At 34.4% G+C, this 19,643-nt stretch overlaps 1 protein-coding gene across 2 annotated transcripts in view; it reads left to right on the top strand.

The window, feature by feature from the left end:
• The window catches only part of LOC148956290 (ribosomal oxygenase 2-like), a 58,822-nt gene that overhangs the window by 27,281 nt on the left and 11,898 nt on the right, over nucleotides 1-19,643 (top strand). For both annotated transcript variants that reach the window (XM_089102670.1, XM_089102590.1), the window contains exon 5: nucleotides 2,716-2,845. In XM_089102670.1, the coding sequence (XP_088958796.1) occupies nucleotides 2,716-2,845 (130 nt within the window). The remainder of the gene's footprint in view (nucleotides 1-2,715; nucleotides 2,846-19,643) is intronic.

Below are 19,643 nucleotides of genomic sequence, written 5' to 3'. Positions count from 1 at the left end.
GAAATTCAATGCGTGAGATTTCTTTCCGTTATATGGCTCCAGCTCTCAAAAGTTTGTTAGTGTATTTCAGCGTTTTAACACTAAATTGTGTTTCATCTTTTCCGTTTAACTTCTATTTTCTTATGCTCTTCGTGACCTAAATAATTTCTAAAACCAGACTGACTGTGCATCACAAAGTAAAAAAATATGAAGGAGAAAAAACGAGGATAATTCCAGCCAGTGGAAGGATAAATATCCTGATATTTTGGTTGAGACCGCTGCTCGACCGTCCTCAGTGTGCAAAAGTAAATAAAGAGTAGAAAGTAAAGGATAAAAGTCCAAAGTACAAAATAAAAACAAAACAAACTTCAAACAGACACTAAAGTAAAATAGGCCCTCTCCAAGTAATAGTGAAAGGGCAACTGGTGAACTTTCTTCTTCCCAAGTTTTTCTCATTTTGTCTCCGCAATCTTATTGGCAGATTGAATCTTTTAAGGTCATGCCAGCCTCTTGTTCACAAATTCCATTTAAAAAGACGAATTCAATTTTCTTGAAAATTCAGTTTTCTTGAAGAATCAGTTTTCTAGACAGTAAATTCCTTTTTTTCTCCCTACATCTCTAAAACAATGCATTGTACAAATTTTTTCTGATTTCAGATAAAGTTAGATTTTTCTAAAACATGCAGTTTTTTGGCATAAAATTTTAAAAGTTTATTTTACCAAATATTGGAACGTGCAAATTATTGCATGAAAATGTTTATCTTTCATGTACAATTTTTTTACAGTAAATGTTAAAAAAAAATCTAAAGCCACAAATAGGAACATTTCTGGGTTGCTATTTTTGACTGGGTGAAAATGGCAGGGGGCCTCTCAGACACCCCAGAACATCATAGGATTGCATATTAGTGCTTATAAAGGTGTTCCAATCATGTCCCTACACCTTAGCTAACGCTAAGAAAAACTTTCTGTTAGGTCAGAAACATTCTGTTAGGTCAGAAAATTTCTGACATTTTAGATCAACCTAGGTGCCGGAAAATGTTCCCCCCTCAACAGGGTCTTCTAGGCTCAAGGCTCCGATGCCCAAAATACTTGATAAATTCAATTCAACTGAGTGAAAATCATTCTCTTTTGGCCTTGATTTGCACTCTTTTTAGACGTCGACAGTTGACAACCAGCATTAGACACGTAGGAATGAATTATGGGGGTATGGGGTTTGTTTCAGTAGGATGTCCAGCTCACCAAAAAGAAAAAAGGCAAATCATACGAGAATTGGATGAAATTATGAAGCAAATCGCAAAATTAGTGAACTTGTGCGTGAACTCACGTACACGTGCCAGGTTCAAAATTACAATTGTCTTTTCTTTCAAAGTACGAAGGACAAAACGTATATTTACATTGTATAGATATTAGTTCTTATGCATGAGATAGTTCTGCAAACAATTTAGATATATCTGCGATAATATCTGCAAATAACAGAATACAACTAAAGATAAAGAGATACAAAACAAGTTTCTTCAAAAATAACAAAATTATTGAGATAATGAAATTGTATAAAATGTTTCATCTAAGTATTCAATGATGGACTAAAAACAATCGATTGTTATAATAAAAATTTAAAACCATAAAAAATAGAACTTTATTGCTAAAAAAAGATATTAACTCAAATATATCGAAAGATTGGGCTTTTTATGAAAGTTTGATAAGCTGTTGTGTGAGCACTAGTATGTCGTGCGTGTCTTATCCCAGTTTATCTACTGACCTGTTTTAAAAATCCTTGATAACGCCAATGTTTTTTTGTTTTTTTCATTGACATTCAACGGAAATATGATGAAGAACTTTGAATGTGAAATTTGATCTTATACTCTACAACCAAACGACCCAAATATATGTCAAGATATCAGACCGTGAAAGCTAACCGAAGAATTCAATAAACAATGCTCTGAATTATTTTTTTTCTTTAATTCGTATTTTTTCCGAATTATGAGTCAAATAAATAATAAATTTCTATATTCATCATAAAATTAAAGGATCTTACGTAGGCTGTAATATTTGAAGGGATCATTGAATTTATTTCAACTTGCCATACTTAAAGATAAAGCGCTCAAAGTGCATGAATGAACTCAAATTTTAAAGTCAAAAAATATAATAAACACGTAAATAAACAATACATTTACGATGTTGCTGGTCGACTTATTAATTGAAAAAATAAGGAAATTAAAGCAAAATTATTCAGTGTCAAAACTTCGTTGGGATTTCCCTGTTTTTTAGGGTTTTTTTTTTAATCTTTTTTTCTTCTTTTTCTTGCCATTTTGTTTTGTCCAAAGCGAGAGGACCTTATGCACTTGTTTCGGAAAAAAGTTACAAAGTTAGAAAGTTTCTTTTAGAACATTTTTATCCACTGGCCACTTATAAAGAGCAATATTTAATTCGGGAAAGGCAAGAGAACCAACCATAGCTGGGCCAAAATGTGTCTCAAGGCCCTGAATTTTGTTGGGCCCTTTTTTTAAATACTTTTTTTAACACTGTATAGAAAAAATTAGGCTACATAAATCAGCCGCATACTGTAATTTCACTAGTTTTTAATCGTTTAAATTCAGAAACAAAAAATATTCTGCGGATTTTTTTTCTTTTTTATGAAGTTGCCAAAATCTGAGGGGCAACCTGAATGTTGGTGCTTTTAAAAAAGTAACCAAATGAAGCATTTATGTAAATGATCCATAGTTGTTCTCATTTTCAGATCGTACGGTGACTACCTTCGAAGTGTACTTTTCTCTTCACTCGAAGAACTTGCGTCATCCTCAGTTGATTTTAGAAGGGGTATTCCGTTGGGATCTATAAGTAATCCTGTCTTCAGCTCGTCTCCTTTGGTAAGTCCATGAACCCATGTACGTACTGTAGCCATAAAACTGAGTTTGTCCTTGTAAAATAAAATCTTGGTAATAATACTTTAATCGTCAAGTGTTTATTTTGAAGCCACAAAATAAATTGTTTTTATTACATTTTAGGACCAAACAGCTTTGCTCTTTTCCAAGATGGTTTTCTTTATTATGAGGCGACATTAGTTTTTTCCTTTTGTAACACCTTCTATGTGGTTTTTGTTTTTCGCAGGGGTAGGGGGGGTGAGGGGTATAAAAAAGTCTTTATAAAACGCATCAACATTTTGTTTATATTTATTTTGTACAATCATACATGACAATGCATCTGAGTAAAAACGTAAAATTGCCTATTTTTGTAGATAGGAGCTTAAAATATTAATTTTGAACAAGATCCTACTCTTTTTGTGACCCCCCCCCCTCCCTTGTTATAAAATTTTGTAAATTTTCTTAAATACCAAAAAATGGAAAAAAGACACGCCTTTTTATAAAGAAGATTATATGTGTGTTTGTGCGGTTTTAAAGAACATTTATTATTTTAGTGTAACTTAAAGTGTAAGTGCTCACTATGTATTTCTTCACACCAGGGCCGTCACGTATGGGGGGGGGAAGGGGGGGACTCCCCCCTTATGTTTTGGTCTTTCGGTATAAAAAAAAATAAGTCAGTAAAATCGTGAAGCAAAGCGCCAGGATTTTCCCGACACCGCTAAAGTTCTTGCTCGGTTAAATAAAGACCAGGAAAATACTGACATGTCAACAACAAAAAGTTAGAACTTGGTCGGTAAACGCAGCAGTTTTACCGACTCCTGCCGTGAGTTTACAGATAGTGCAACAATTTTCCATTTGGTTAAATAAAGAGCATTAAAATCGTGACGTGACATGTACCGAAGTCTGAATCTCGGTCGGTAAATGCAGCTGTTTCACCGACTCGTGCAGTGATTTTACGTATTGTATTCGAAACGGATATTATGCTAATTATTGACAAAAAACAGTCCATTTTTATTGGTAAAAATGACCAGCCAGTCAGTAAAATCCCTTGGTCTTCCCCTCCCCCCAAAACATTTTGGCTAGTAACGACCTTCTTCCACAACCTGTACTTTTAGAAGAACAAAAAAGCTTACTTGAAACCTAAAAGATCTAGACTGTCAATTTATCAAGCTCCTAGGTTACTCCCATCATAAGAATCAACATGTGTGCTGGACTTTCAATCAAAAGGTCGATTTCCTCACTGGATATTCATCCAAAAAGTTTTCCGTACTTTCGGGCATCTCAATTGCGTCGACGGTGTTCATCTCCTTTTCTTCAAGTTTTTCTGTTGCGACCTAACCCTTGTACATGATTTTGTTTTTTTTTATGAACATGAAACAGGTGATAAAGTCGATGTTGAGAATCCTCTTCAGAAGGCCGCTGGCTTTTATTATTGTCTACGTTTTGATTCTGATTCATTTTGTCAAGAGCAGAGATTAGTGCTTCAAACGAAGTAAATACTGCCTGTATAGCTTCAGCCCCTGCAGTCTACTGTGTCCTTAGTAAGTTTTAAAGATTGAGGCCTTATTCAATGGAAACAAACTTGAACAAATTGAACAGAATTGTTTGATTGAACTCATTTTGTAATCGAGCTGTTTTCATTGTCCTGGTTGCACCTGCTTCTAAGGGATCTCGTGGGACTCCTGCCATTTGAATTCTGATTTTAACTTTGTTGTATTTAGAAATATCACACGTTCTTATCCACTCGTGATCAATGTTTGGCCCACTGTCCATACACGTAACTTAATCTGTCGCTTTAGGCTATTCATGTTATCCAGTGAGATTCCACTTTAGCTGCTAGCCTACAATAGTTTAGGCAGGTTAAGTATGAAAAAGCTAATTAATACAGACACAAATTGTATACGAATGAAAATAGGTTCTGTAACAAGATGAGATGGTGCAAGGCCAGTCCCTTCTGGAATTGTGTGAATATTGAGAGACTTAAGGGCGTTATGACATTCGGTTTAATCTAAACGAGTTGGCTCGTGCCTAACTGAGATCAACGAGTGAAACTTGGTAGTGCCAAAATTTGATCTTTTTTTGTCTTTTTTACTGAAAAATTTGAAAATGTGAAAATGCAGGAGGACATGAAGGTCCTATTTAGGACAAAACTCTGCTTTCATCGCCCTCCCCTGCAGTTTTGAGTGCCTGAAACACGAATATTTAGCACAGTCGCCAAATGCGAGATGACCTTGGTAACTTTTTCAAAATAAATCGTCTTCTTTTTTTTTCTTCTTCTTCCTGTTTGGATTAATATAAAGACGCTTTCGAATAATCCCATCACCGGAATCAAATTCCGGGGCCTGCCCGGAATTATGTTGCTACAGCTAGGTTCGATCTTTGGGTCCTGTATATAAGTCCCCTTGAACAACTGCTTTTAAAATTCTGTATAACAAGGCTTTACTAATGAATTTAAAAAAAGGCCAATGGGGGGGGGACCTCTATGAATTTTGGTATTTAAAATGGATGTTTTCCAGGAGCCTCTTAGGAATTTTGAAAAATATGAAAGGGAAAGACCAACAGTAGGAATTAAAGCAAGACACAGTGCCAAGAAAAACGCAGATGAGAATAATATCTGTAGTTGTTTCCTTCTTATGGTTGTCGTACAACAGGCTCTCTTGGTAGTAATTTGGCTAGATTTCGTCCAGATACCAAAGGCAAAAAAATAGATGGATGGATGGAATGACAAATGGATAGATAAAATTCTTTGCTCTTTTGGTAGCGTAAAAGTCTTTTACTCTTTTGGTAATAGAAACAGTGAACGTCATTTGAAGATGAGGAAAAATGACTTGAACTTCCTCTGACCAAAATGAGTGCCCGTAACCTGGCTGAGACCAAAGAAAATGACCTATACGACTTAGCAGAAGGCAGAAGATTGCATCACTCCTCCGCCGGGTTACCCCTGCTAAGGTTTTAAATAGGAAAAAACACACATTGATAAAGTAGAGAAATCACCTCTGTATACGAAACGCTGAAATGAAAACGGAATAATATGTTTTCAACCCTTGTACTTAAATTTTTCTTTTCGATTTCTTAATCTCAATTTTTTTTATGAGTAGCTATGTGATACCGTTGTTAGTATACTTTGCTGATACTTACTTTATTTGTTTTTTGATTACTGGGCAACGTGCCCTGTTTTTCCTTGCAGTTTATTGATTTATTGACGTCACGCCAAAGTTTGGCAATATTTGCTTCTGATAGTCGTTTTGAAATCAACGTTTTTTTTATTTTATCCATGTAGAAATTCAAGAAATCCAACGGCAGCATGGAAACACTAAATAAGGGATGTTTTTCTTGAGGAGATCTCTGGTTAGGCGCATTTCTGTTTTAGGCATTAAATGAAAATCCATTGTCCTTTTTGTAATACATAATTCTTAGGACAGGGAGATATAAGTAGACCAGGGAACAAAAGGGGTAATATAGTCATGAGAATAAATAATGCAATCAAAACACTGCAACTTTTTTTGAATTGTCAGTTTAAAGGCTGACGGCTGGTAAGGGCGTGATTGATTTCCCTGAATTTTTAGGAAGACAAAAAAGGAACAAAAACGAAAGCGATAGTCAGGTTTAAATACAAGTAAAATTATTTAATTACTGATACTAATTAACTGATTTCCAATTAGTTAGTTCTAAGACATAAAGATGGATCAAGAAACTGGAACAGCAAATTGAGTACATAAATAAATAATGCATTTTATTTATTGTTTCCGCATATGGTGAAGATAACACCCTTACTTTATTGGTCTTTTTATAATTGAAAAATGTTTATTTTCTACTCTACTCTCATTGACGTTTTATTCATTTTTTTCTGATTATTCAGATTTTAGTTTGGATATTTATGTTGAAGAAAATGGAAATACTCTTCATACTGAGCATGTAAATTTTTATTTTAAATATTCAACAAACTTTACTTTTTCTTTTCTTTATTACAGGCTTCACGGCTCCATCACAAATGATCATTTGCCACTAGTCCTGGTAGCTACCTCATTTTCTAACAATGAGGTACTTGTTATACCTTCTCTTGAACACGTCAAGGGAAGGATTTTTCGGTATGACCTCTGCCGGCAATACTATTCCATGTGGCAACCGATTGCCGGGCGAAACTCGTTTTCAGATATTCTTGGCGGGGAGTACACTTGTCAAGGTAGTCCTGACGAGCTGTACTTCGGCGAGTCGATCGCAAGGGCTTCGCTCTATCAGGAACAAGCTTCGATAGCTCCTCCGATGGAGGGCTATACAAGTACTTATAGAAACCCGACATGGACGCCACATCGAAATGTTCCTGGATCAGCTGTGGGGTTTAGCTTTCGTGTTGCCAGAGGATGCTCCACGCACTGCTCCATTTTGAATATGTTGGAGTGGAGCGATGTGGCTTTTTGATGCACCAGCGAAGAGAGGACATGCATATTCCATGACAGGTCTGATGCACGAATTGAAAAGTGGCAGAATAGAATCATCAGGGGGAACACTTTTGCATCTTAGGACAACTCCTAATTTCTTATCGCAAGGGTCGTCCCCGTCTGGGATGGGAGGACGTCATAAAGAAAGAAGGAAATGGGAACTTCGTGGGCGGGTGTAAAAAGGGAGGCTTTGAATAGATCGGAATGGAGTAGGAGCGTGCGTAGCTATGTTGGCATTAGGTGGCTTGGTGCTGCGGTGAGTTGTTAGCAGTAGTAGTAGTACTAATTTTACTGAGAAGCTCAGTTCATGAGAGATCCGAAGAGAAATTGACTCCAAGTAGGCGCTGTGTATCAACTCGCGTTATTACCTCTCCTTTCAAGACGAAATCAGGATGAGTCCTCATATTACTCGCCTTAGAAATTAGGAGCTCTTTCGTTTTCGATGTGTTAAAACTTACAAGCCATGCATCTTCCCAGGCCTCAATTTTCACCAGGTCAGCCTGAAGGTCCTTGTGGGGTTCACTGGGATCTTCGTCTTTTGCGATTGATGTTTTTAAAATTGAACTTTTGGTGCCATAAAGAATATTTATCAGTGAAAATAGATTTATTTCTATGAAAAAGCTTATATTTTGTCTAATTTGTGTACAAAGAAATAATATTTGTATTTTATCCCAGACATCTCCCAAACATCTCATGAACTTGCACAAGCAGATGCTGCTGCCTGTTTCGGACTTTTATATTCGTCACTAAGTCGTAAAGGTTTATCTAGAGCAAAATCTTGGGAGGGTGGGGGCCAAAATAATAAGCGCGCCAATAATTGACCAAATTTACAAGTTTATAAAAAAAAGCATAAAAAAAGTATAAAAGATACAATAAGGACGGCAGAAAAACTCTTGGAGAGGTCCCCTTCCCAGTTGGATCCATCTCTTCTAGGTCGATCATGTTATTACCATTAACTCTCTGTAGCTGGGAGCAGCATAAGTGCGTAAGGTTCCTGAAAACTTTTTGTTCCCAACAGTTTTTCGTTTTGATAACGAAATGTTTCCATATGGCTTTATGAGTACATCTAGAAATATGTGCTTTTTCCTTTTTTTAAAATTATGGGGCAATATGGTTTAGAATAATTTCTAAGAAGTGTCACTCTATTCTAGTTTAACTCTATTTAACTCTGCGAGGATTCTAAGAAGTGTCACTATTCTACTTTAAATTTTCCATAAGGGGACGAATAACTGTCATAAAATACCCTTGCGAGGATTCTAAGAAGTGTCACTCTATTCTAGTTTAAATTTTCCTTAAAGGTACGAATGACTGTCATAGAATCCCCTTACGAGGATTCTGAGAAGTGTCACTCTTTAGTAGTTTAAATTTTCCTTAAGGGGACGAATAACTGTCATAAAATCCCCTTTTGAGGATTCTAAGAAATGTTACTCTATTCTAGTTTAAATTATCCTTAAAGGGGCTAATGACTGTAATAGCACCTCCTTGCTTGGGTTCTAGGAAGTTTTACCACTCTTGTTTAAATTTTCTTAAAAGGGACTAATGTGTTTCTTAGAGTTTCCAAGCGTGCAATCTGAGAAGTGTCACTCAATATCATTTAAATTAATACATATAGGGACGAATGACTATGTGAAAATTTACGTGTGAGGATTCCTAAAATTGTCACTCTATTCTAGTCTAATTATCCTTAAAGGGACGAATGACTGTCATAAAATCCCCTTGCGAGGATTCTGAGAAGTGTCACTCTATTCTAATTTAAATTTTCCTTAATGTGACGAATGACTGTAATAAATTCCCCTTTTGAGGATTACAAGATGTGTCACTCTTATTTAATCTAATTATCCTTAAATGGACGAATTACTGTCATAAAATCCCCTTGAGAGGATTCTAAGATGTGTCACTCTAATCTAGTTTAATTTTCCTTAAGTGGACGAATTGCTGTCATAGAATCCCTTTTAGAGGATTCTAAGAAGTGTCACTCTAATTTAGTTTAAATTTTCCTTAAGTGGACGAATAACTGTAAAAAAATCCCCTTTAGAGGATTATAAGAAGTGTCACTCCAATCTAGTTATAATTTTACTTAAGTGGACGAATTACTATCATAAAATCCCCTTGCGAGAAGTCTAAGAAGTGTCACTCTATTTTAGTTTAAATTTTCCTTAAATGGACGAATGACTGTCATAAAATCCCCTTTCGAGGATTATAAGAAGTGTCACTCTAATCTAGTTTAAATTTTCTTTAAAGGGACTAATTACTGTCATAAATTTCCCATTCGAGGGTTTTAATAACTCTCATTCTACTTTTGTTAAAATTTTCCTTAAAGAGACTAATGACTTTCAGAGAATTCCTTTGCATGATTTCTAAAAAGTGTCAATCTGTACCTATTTAAATTTTCCTTAATGGGAGGTATGACTGTGATGAAGTTCCTTTTCAGAGACTATAAGAAGTGTCACTCTATTCTAGTTTAAATATTCCTTAAAGGGACGAATGACTGTCATAGAATCCCCTTACGAGGATTCTGAGAAGTGTCACTCTAATCTAGTTTAAATTTTCCTTAAAGGGACGAATGACTGTGATAAAATCCTCTTGTGAGGATTCTAAGCAGTGTCACTCTATTCTAGTTTAAATTATCCTTAAGGAGGCCAATGACTGTCATAAAATATCCTTGCGAGGATTCTAATTAGTGTCACTCTATTATAATTTAAATTTTACTTAATGGGACAAATGATTGTCATAAAATCCCCTTGTGAGGATTCAGAGAACTGTCACTATTCTAATTAGAATTTTCCTTACTGGGACGTATAACTGTCATAAAGTTCCTTTGCAAGGACTCTATATAGCGTCACTCTATTGTAGTTTGAGTTTTCCTTAAAGAGACAAATGACTGTAATAGAATTCCCTTGCGAGTATTCTAAGAAGTGTTACTCTCTAGTAGTTTAAATTCTCATTAAGGAGGCCAATGGCTGTCATAAAATATCCTTGAGAGGATTCTAAGAAGTGTCACTATATTGTAGTTTAAATTTTACTTAAGGAGACAAATGATTGTCATAAAATTCCCTTGTGAGGATTCTAAGAAGTGTCACTCTATTCTAATTTAAATTTTCCTTAAAGGGACGAATGACTGTCATAAAATTCCCTTGCGGATATTCTAAGAAGCGTCACTTGTCTAGTTTAAAGTTTCCTTAAGTCGACGAATAACTGTCTTTAAATCCCCTTATGAGGATTCTAAAAAGTGTCACTCTTTTCTAGTTTAAATTTTCATTAATGGGACGAATGACTGTCATAAAATCCTCTTTGGAGGATTCTAAGAAGTGTCACTCTATCCTAGTTTAAATTATCCTTAAAGAGACCAATGACTGTCATAAAATAACCTCGCGAGGATTCTAAGTAGTGTCAATCTAATCTAGTTTAAATTTTCCTTAAGGGGATAAATGACTGTCATAAAATCCCCTTGCGAGGATTCTAAGAATTCTCACTCTATTATTATTAAAATTATCCTAAAAAGTAGTAATGATTGTCTTAAAATAACAATTTGAATAACATAAGAATTGTCACTCAATACTAGTTTAAATTTTCCTTAAAGGGCAGTATCACTGACAAAAACTTGGCTTGTTTGGATTGTATGACGTTTCAGTCTATTCTAGTTAAAATTATTGTGAATGAGTATAATGACTGTGAGAAAACCCCCTTAAGTGGAGTTGGACATTTTTCACTATTCCCAATAGGATTTTCTTTACATTTAAGTCTGACTATAATAATATTCCCATTCGTGCATTCGATAAAGTCTCACTCTCCACGATAGATTTGATTCCTGATAGGTACGAACGACTTTCTGAAAAACCCTTTGCGAAGATCCCAAAATGTGTCACTCTATATTTGTTTAAGTTTTTTATAAGGTAGTTAATGATTGTCACAAAATAATCTTTCTATTATTCTCAAGTCTCCTACTATAATAGTTTGAATTTTCCATTTAAATAGTAATAATTATAATAAAATAATCTAGCAAAGATCAAAAAAATTTTCACTAAACTCGTGACAATTTTCCTTAAGGTTACGACTAACTGTCATAAAATCCCCTTTAGAGGATTCAGAGAAGTGTCACACTATTATAGTTTGAATTATCCTTCAGGAGCAGAATGTATGTGTGAGCCCTGAATTGCGAGGTTTCAGAGATTTGTTACTCTATACCTGATAGTATTTTCTTTAAAGTGAGTTATGAAGGCGTTGGAATCCCCTTTCGAAGGTTAAATGACTCTTCACTCTATTCTCGTGAAAATTTTCCTTCAAGGGCCGAACGACTTCCATAGAATCCGCTTGCACGGATTCTAAGAAGTGTCACTCTTTTCTTCTTTAAATTTCCTTACCGGGAGGTATGACTGTGATAAAGTCTCCTTTTTGAGCACTATATGAAGCGTCACTCTAATCTCGCTTGAATTATCCTTAAGTGGACTAATGTCTGTCTTATAATCCCCTTGCAAGGATTGTGTGAAGCTTCACTTTATTTTAGTTTAAATTTTCCTTCAAGGTAAAAATAACTGTCATAAAATCCGCTTTAGAGGATTCTTAGAAGTGTCACTCTACAATAGTTTAAATTGTCCATAAGGGGACGAATGACTGTCATAGAATCCCCTTGCGAGGATTCTAAGAAGTGTCACTCTATTCTAATTTGAATTTTCCTTAAAGGGACGAATGACTGTGATAACATTCCCTTGCGAGGATTCTAAGAAGTGTCACTCTATTCTAATTTAAATTTTCCTTAATGGGACGAATGACTGCGATAAAAGCCCCTTGCGAGGATTCTAAGAACCTTCACTAGTCTAGTTTAAATTTCCTTAAGTCGACGAATAACTGTCTTTAAATCCCCTTACGAGGATTCTAAAAAGTGTCACTCTATTGTACTTTAAATTCTCCTTAAGGAGACGAATGACTGTCATAAAATCCTCTTTTGAGGATTTTATGCAATGTCTCTCTATTATATTTTAAATTATCCTTAAAGAGGCCAATTACTGTCATAAAATACCCTCGCGAGGATTTTTAGAAGTGTCATTCTAATCTTGTTCAAATTTTACTTAACGTGACAAATGATTGTCATAGAATCCCCTTGCGAGAATTCTAAGAAGTGTCACTCTATTCTTATTTGAATTTTCCTTAAAGGGACGAATGACTGTAATAAAATCCCCTTGCGAGGATTCTAAGAACTGTCACTCTATTCTAGTTTAAATTTTCCTTAAGTCGACGAATGACTGTCTTTAAATCCCCTTGTGAGGATTCTAAAAAGTGTCACTCTATTCTAGTTTAAATTTTCCTTAAGGGGACAAATGACTGTCATAAAATACTCTTTTGAGGATTTTGAGCAATGTCTCTCTATTATAGTTTAAATTATCCTTAAAGAGGCCAATTGCTGTCATAGAATACCCTTGCGAGGATTCTAAGAAGTGTCACTCTAATTTTGTTAAATTTTTCCTTAAGGGGACCAATGACTGTCATAAAGTCCCCTTTCGAGGAGTCTAAGATCTGTAACTCTAAATTTTTTGAAAGTTTCCCTAAGGCGTCCAATTACTGTCATAGAATTACCGCGCTAGGATTTTTATTATTGTTACTAAATTCTAGTTCAAGTTTTATTCAAGGGGACAAACGACTGTCATAGAATTACCTTGCAAGAATTCTATGATTCGTCCCTCTAGTCTAGTTTAAGTTTTATTTAAGGATATGAATAGCGGTGATAGTATCTCATTGTGAGGATTCTAGTCAATCTTACAATAGACTATTTGTTAGTGTCATACAGGGGACGTCTAGCTGTAATAAAACCTCCTTTGCTTTGATTGTATATTGTTTGAATCTCGTGGTATAATGCTTCTCCTGAATGAGAATAATTACATTCATAAAACAATATTGAGACTATTATGAGACGTTTCACTATTTCAATTAGAATTATCCATACAGGAAAGAATAACTGTCATAAAATCCCCGTGCATGGATTCTAAAGAGCGTCGCTCTAATATATTTTGAATTGTTCTTAAAGGTAGGAATAACTGTAATAAAATAATTTTGTGAGGATCCAAAAGATTTTCACTCTAAACTATATAAAATATTTTTTAAGTGTCAAAAAAACTGTCATAAAATCAGCTATTCTGGATTCTTAGAAATGTTACTCTATTTTTGCAAAGATTATCCTTATTGAGAAGAATTAATGTGATAGACCCCACGTGAAAGGATTCCAACACTAGTCACTATTACCATTAGGATTTTCTTTACAGGGACGTAAGACTATCTTAAAATTCCCAAGCTAGCGTTCTAAGTAGTGTCACTCCACTAGTTAAAATTATCATTAAAGAGCGGAATGACTGTCATAAAATCCCCTTGAGAGGATTGTAAAAAGTGTCACTCTATTCCAATTAGAATTTTCTTTACAGGGAGGTATGACTGTCATAAACTCCGTATTCGTGCGTTATAAGAACTGTCTTTATACTTGATTTAAAATTTTTCTTATATATACGAACGTCTGTCTGAAACACCGCTTAAGAGGTTCCCATTACGTGTCACTCTATACTTGTTAAAGATGTCTTGAAGGTGGAAAATTTCTGTCATATAATCATCTATTGATGATTCAAAAGACTCCCACTAGAGTTGTTTGTATGATCAATTAAAGTAGTAAGAATTATATAACTATACCCTATCGAAGATCAAAAAGATTGTCACTAAAATAATTTAAATTTTCCTTTTGGGGACGAATGACTGTCATAAAATCCTTTTGTGAGGATCGTGAATAGTGTCACTCTATTCTAATCTAAATTTTCGTTAAAGGGAGGAAATACTATCATAAAATCCCCTTACAAGGATTATGAAAAGTGTCACTATTCCAATTAAAATTGTCTTTACCGGTAGGTATGACTTTCATAAAATTTCCATTAGAGCGTTTTTAAAAGTGTCATTCAACTTTCGTAAAAATTTTCCTTCATGGGACTAATGACTTTCAGATAATCACTTTGAGTGATTTCTAAAAAGTATCAAACTAGTCTTATTTGAATATTCCTTAATGAGTGGTATGTATGTGATGACGTTCCTATTAAGGTACTATCTGAAGCTTCACTAGTATAGTTTAAATTTTTCTTAAGGGGACGAATGACTGTCATAAAATCCCCTTTCGAGGATTCTAAGAAGTGTCACTCTATTCTAATTTTAATTTTATTTAAAGGGACCAATGTCTGTCATAAAATCCGCTTTTGAGGATTCTAAGCAGTGTCACTCTATTCTAGTTTAAATTATCCTTAAGGGGGCCAATTGCTGTCATAAAATCTCCTCGCGAGGATTTTAATTAGTGTCATTCTATTCTAGTTTAAATTTTACTTAAGGGGACGAATGACTGTCATAGAATCCCCTTGTAAGGATTCAGAGAAGTATCACTCTATTTTAATTTAAATTTTCCTTACAGGGACGTATGACTATGATAACATTCCCTTGCGAGGATTCTAAAAAGTGTCACTGTTCTAATTAGAATTATCCTTACAGGGAGGTATAACTGCAATAAAATTCCCTTTCGAGCATTCTAAAAAGCTTCACTCTAATTTAGTTTAAATTTTCCTTAATTATATGAATGACTGTCATATAATCCCCTTGCGAGTATTCTATGTAGTGTCACTCTATTTTTTTTTAAATTTTCCTTAAGTGTACGAATATCAGTATAAAACACCGCTTTAGAGTATAATTAGAATGGTCTATCTATAATATTTTAAATTGTCTTTAAGGTGACTAATTACTGTCATAAAATCTCCTTTCGAAGATCGTAAGAAGTTTCACTTTAAATTAGTTTAAATTTTCCTTAAGGAGACGAATGAGTGTCATAAAATCCCCTTGCGAGGATTCTCAAAAGTTTACTCTAATTTAGTTTACATTTACCTTAAGGGGACGAATGACTATCATAAAATCCCCTTTCGATGATTCTAAGAAGTTTCACTCCAATTTAGTTAAAATTTTACTTAAGTGGACAAATTTCTATCATAGAATCCCTTTGCGAGGTTACTTTGAAGTGTCACTCTATTATTGTTTAAATTGTCCTTAAGGGGGCGAATAACTTTCATAAACTCACCTTTGCTTTGATTGTAAGATGTTTGTCTCTATTCTAACTAAAATTCTCAATAAGGAGAACACTGACTGTGATAAAATACTCTTGATAGGATTTCGACTCGTTTCACTTGTCCAAATAGAATTTTCTTTACAGTGACGTATGAGTATCATAAAATTCACATGCTAGGGTTATATGTATTGTCACTCTATACTAGATAAAATTATATTTAAGTGGCCGAATGACTGTCATAAAATCCCCTTGCGAGGATTCTAAGAAGTGTCACTCCAATTTAGTTAAAATTTTCCTTAAGTGGACGAATGACTGTCATAAAACCCCTTTCGAGGATTCTAAGAAGTGTCACTCTCATCTAGATTAAATTTTCCTTAATTAGACGAATGGCTGTCTTACAATCACTTTTAGAGTATTCTAAGAATTGTCACTAATCTAGTTTAAATTTTCATTAATTGTACGAATAGCTGTGAAAAAACCCATTTCGAGGATTCTAAGAAGTGTCACTCTATTTTAGTTAAAATATGCCTTTAGTTGACGAATAACTTTCATAAAATCCCTTTGCGAGGAGTCTGAAAACCGTCAATCTATTCTAGTTTAAATTTTATTTCAGGATATAAATAACTGTCATAAAATCCGATTGAGAGTATTCTATGAAGTGTTACTATAATAGTTTATATTGTACTTAAGGAGGCTAATGGCTTTCATAAAATATCCTTTGCGAGGATTCTAAGATGTTTCACTCTATTGTTATTTAAATTTTACTTAAGGTGACGAATGATTGTCATAGAATTCCCTTGCACGGATTCTTAGAAGTGTCACTCTATTCTACTTAAAATTTTCCTTACAGGGAGGTATGACTGTCATAAAATTCCTTTGCAAGCATTCTATCAAGCGTCACTCTATTTTAGTTTTAATTTTCCTTAAGGAGATGAATTACTGTCATATAGTCCCCTTGCGAGGATTCTAAGTACTGTACTCTAATTTAGTTAAAATTTTCATTAAGTGGACTAATGGCTGTCAAAAAATCCCTTTGTGTGGATTCTGAAAAGCGTCACTTGATTTTAATATAAATTTTCTTAATAGGGATAAATATCTGTCATAAAATCTGATTTAGAGGATTCTAAGAAATGTTACTCTATTCTAGTTTAAAATGTGCTTAAGGAGGCGAATGGCTGTCATAAAATATCCTTGCGAGGATTCTCAGATGTTTGACTCTATTGTTGTTTAGATTTTCATTAATGGGACGAATGATTGTCATAGAATCCCCTTGCAAGGATTCAAAGATTTGTCACTCTAGTCATATTTGAATTTCCTTACAGGTCGGTATGACTATGATAAAATTCCTTTTCAAGGACTGTAAATCTCGTCACTCTAGTTTAGTTTAAATTTTCCTTAAGGGTCCGAATAACAGAAATAAAATTCGCGTTAGTGAATTCTAGGAAATGTCACTCTCTTCGTTTATTTATTATCTTTAAGTAGATGAATTACTGTCTAAGAAACTGCTTTCGATTATTATAAGAAGTGTACTCTAATCTAGTAGAAATTTTCATTAAGGGGAAGAATGACTGTCATAGAATACCCTTGCAAGGATCATTAAAAGTGTCACTCTATTCTAGTTTAAATTTTACTTAAAGACTAATTACTGTCATAAAATCCCTTGCGAGGATTGTAAGAAGTGTCACTCTATTTTAGTTTAAATTTTCCTTAAGGGGACGAATGACTGTCATAAAATCCCCTTTCGAGGATTATAAGAAGTGTACTCTAATCTAGTTTAAATTTTCCTTAAGTGGACGAATGACTGTCATAAAACCCTTTTCGAGAATGCTGAGACGTGTCACCAAGTTCTTTTTAATTTTCCTTAAGTGGACGAATGACTGTCATAAAATCCCCTTTAGAGTAATCTAATAAGTCTCACTCTAATTTAGTTAAAATATTCTTTAAGTGGACGAATTACTGTCATAAAATCCCCTTGTGTGAATTCTTAGAAGTGTCACTCTAATCTAGTTTAAAATTTCCTTATGTGTACGAATTGCTGTCATAAAATCCCCTTGCGAGGTGTCTAAGAAGTGTCACTCTAATCTATTTAAAGTTTTACTTATGTGGACGAATGACTGTCATAAAATCCCCTTGCGAGGATTCTAAGAACTGTACTCTAATTTAGTTAAAATTTTCTTTAAGTGGACGAATTACTGTCATAAAATCCCCTTTCGAGGATTATAAGAAGTGTCACTAATATAGTTTAAATTTTAATTAAGTGGACCAATGTCTGTCAAAAAATCCCCTTTCGAGGATTATATGAAGTGTACTCTAATCTAGTTAAAATATGCATTAAGTGGACGAATGGCTGTCATAAAATCCCTTGCGAGGATTGTAAGAAGTGTCACTCTATTCTAGTTTAAATTTTCCTTAAGGGGACGAATGACTGTCATAAAATCCCCTTGCGAGGATACGGGCTTGTCTATTCACTATGTTTTGCTTCTGTAGGTAAATTTTATTTCCGAATTTAGGAACGCTGCGATATCTATGACAGGTGGGAGTGGGTGACGTTCTTGCTTTCCAAGATTTTGACATGTTTTTGCAACTAGTCTCTTGTCAAGTGACTACATGTTGTTTGTTGTTTCATGGATAAAGTTAGTTGACACAGCTTTAGCACATCTCAGATAAGAAATATTGCGTAATGGTTTTTCTCATTTTTTCTCTATTCCGAGAAACAGAACAAGGAAATTCGTCTGAATTGCAAAATAGGAATGGCAGGGAATATAGAGCTTCCTGATATCATACTTTTTTAGAAGAAATATCAGAATGGAATAGACTTATAAAATAGTTGGGAAAGAATGGAACCAGAGGTGGTGCTGAATTTGTCTGCAATGAAATTATCCATGGAAATCTAGTTTGATTCTAATGCCTTCTGTCCTTTATTAAATAGAAAATAGCAAGTTTTTTCATCTGAAAGTAAGGAGCAACATTAGAACTTAAAACGAACAGAAATTATTTCGTTTATAAGGGGGTTTGCCCATTAGTCAATATCTTGCTCTTTACGCTAAAGTTTTGATTTTGTTCCAATTCTTTAAGAATGACCCCTGAATCACATAGGCCGTTTAATTAGAATAAATAGCTCTTTTGAAAGTATTAAAAAAAAACTTTTGCGTAAAGAGCTACGTATTAATGAGGGGGCTAACACACTCATATATGTAATAATTTCTGTTTATTTTTAGTTGAAAAACTTGTTTTTGTTTCTATTTAATTTCCTAATTGTACGAAAAACCCAAAACAGATAGTCCGAGTGAGTGAGATGACAAATCTGGCATAAGCCCTTTTTAGGATTGTATAAAAATGATGTCATATCCTTTGTTGATAGATAAGTCTATCTATCATCCGTCCATACGTCTTTCCTAGGGCAGAACTAAGGTAGATAGTCATAGAACTAAGGGATGAAAGATTGGATTGACTCGTGAAGAACAATGTCTACTGGACTTGTATGCAAAATCTGGGACTGAATGTGGGATCTTTTTTTCTAAAATAAGGCAAATTTTCTCAGGCTTGTAAATTTTGATGGGATAAAACTTAATGAAACTTAGATATTTGAAATCAGCATAAAAATCGAATTCTTTTGATGTATCTATTGGTGTCAAAATTCCGTTTTTTAGAGTTTCAATTGCTATTGAGCCGGGTCGGTTCTTACTTACAGTTCGTTACCACGAACTGTTTGATAATTCAACTATGCAGCATTATACAATCCTTTGTACAAGTAGGCTATAATTTCTATGAGACATATGAAAGTACGAGTCAGTTTTATGTGTTTTTATGCTAGATTTGCAAAATTCTGAAACTAAGAAGCATGGATTAGAGATATGTTTTTCTTGGCCGTTCTTAGCTAGTAAAAACTCCTTGATTTGCTTTATTTGTATGTTTAGATATGACTCAGTTTTGAGTTTTGACGTGCTTATAAGTTTTGAGACGGAAAAAAAAAAATCGATTTTGCTTATTGAAAGTACTGTTTTGAGGCGACATCTGTGTTATCTCAAGAACGACTGAAGAGTAAGTCTCCTTTTTACCAGTTAGCTTCTTTCATGGATCGGGCCCTTCTGAGATAGACTGGGTAGAAGCTATATCTCGTCTTGGGCTAAATTAGCCATTAAAATAGTATTTGCTGGAATGAGGGACCTTTTCCGGCACCTAGATACAAACAGGATTTGTCTGCTGTCTTGCCTCCCGAGACAGATAAATTGGCTCTTGTCCCCATCCCATCCTTCACAAATAAAAGTTTTGGTGGCATGAAATATCTGTGTCT

Source organism: Artemia sp. Qi Xiang Cuo, chromosome 1 (genome assembly GCF_049724085.1).
Source record: "Artemia sp. Qi Xiang Cuo chromosome 1, ASM4972408v1, whole genome shotgun sequence".
Lineage (NCBI taxonomy): Eukaryota > Metazoa > Arthropoda > Branchiopoda > Anostraca > Artemiidae > Artemia > Artemia sp. Qi Xiang Cuo.
The sequence above is the reverse complement of the archived record's forward strand: the minus strand, read 5'-3'. Positions and strand labels throughout refer to the sequence as shown.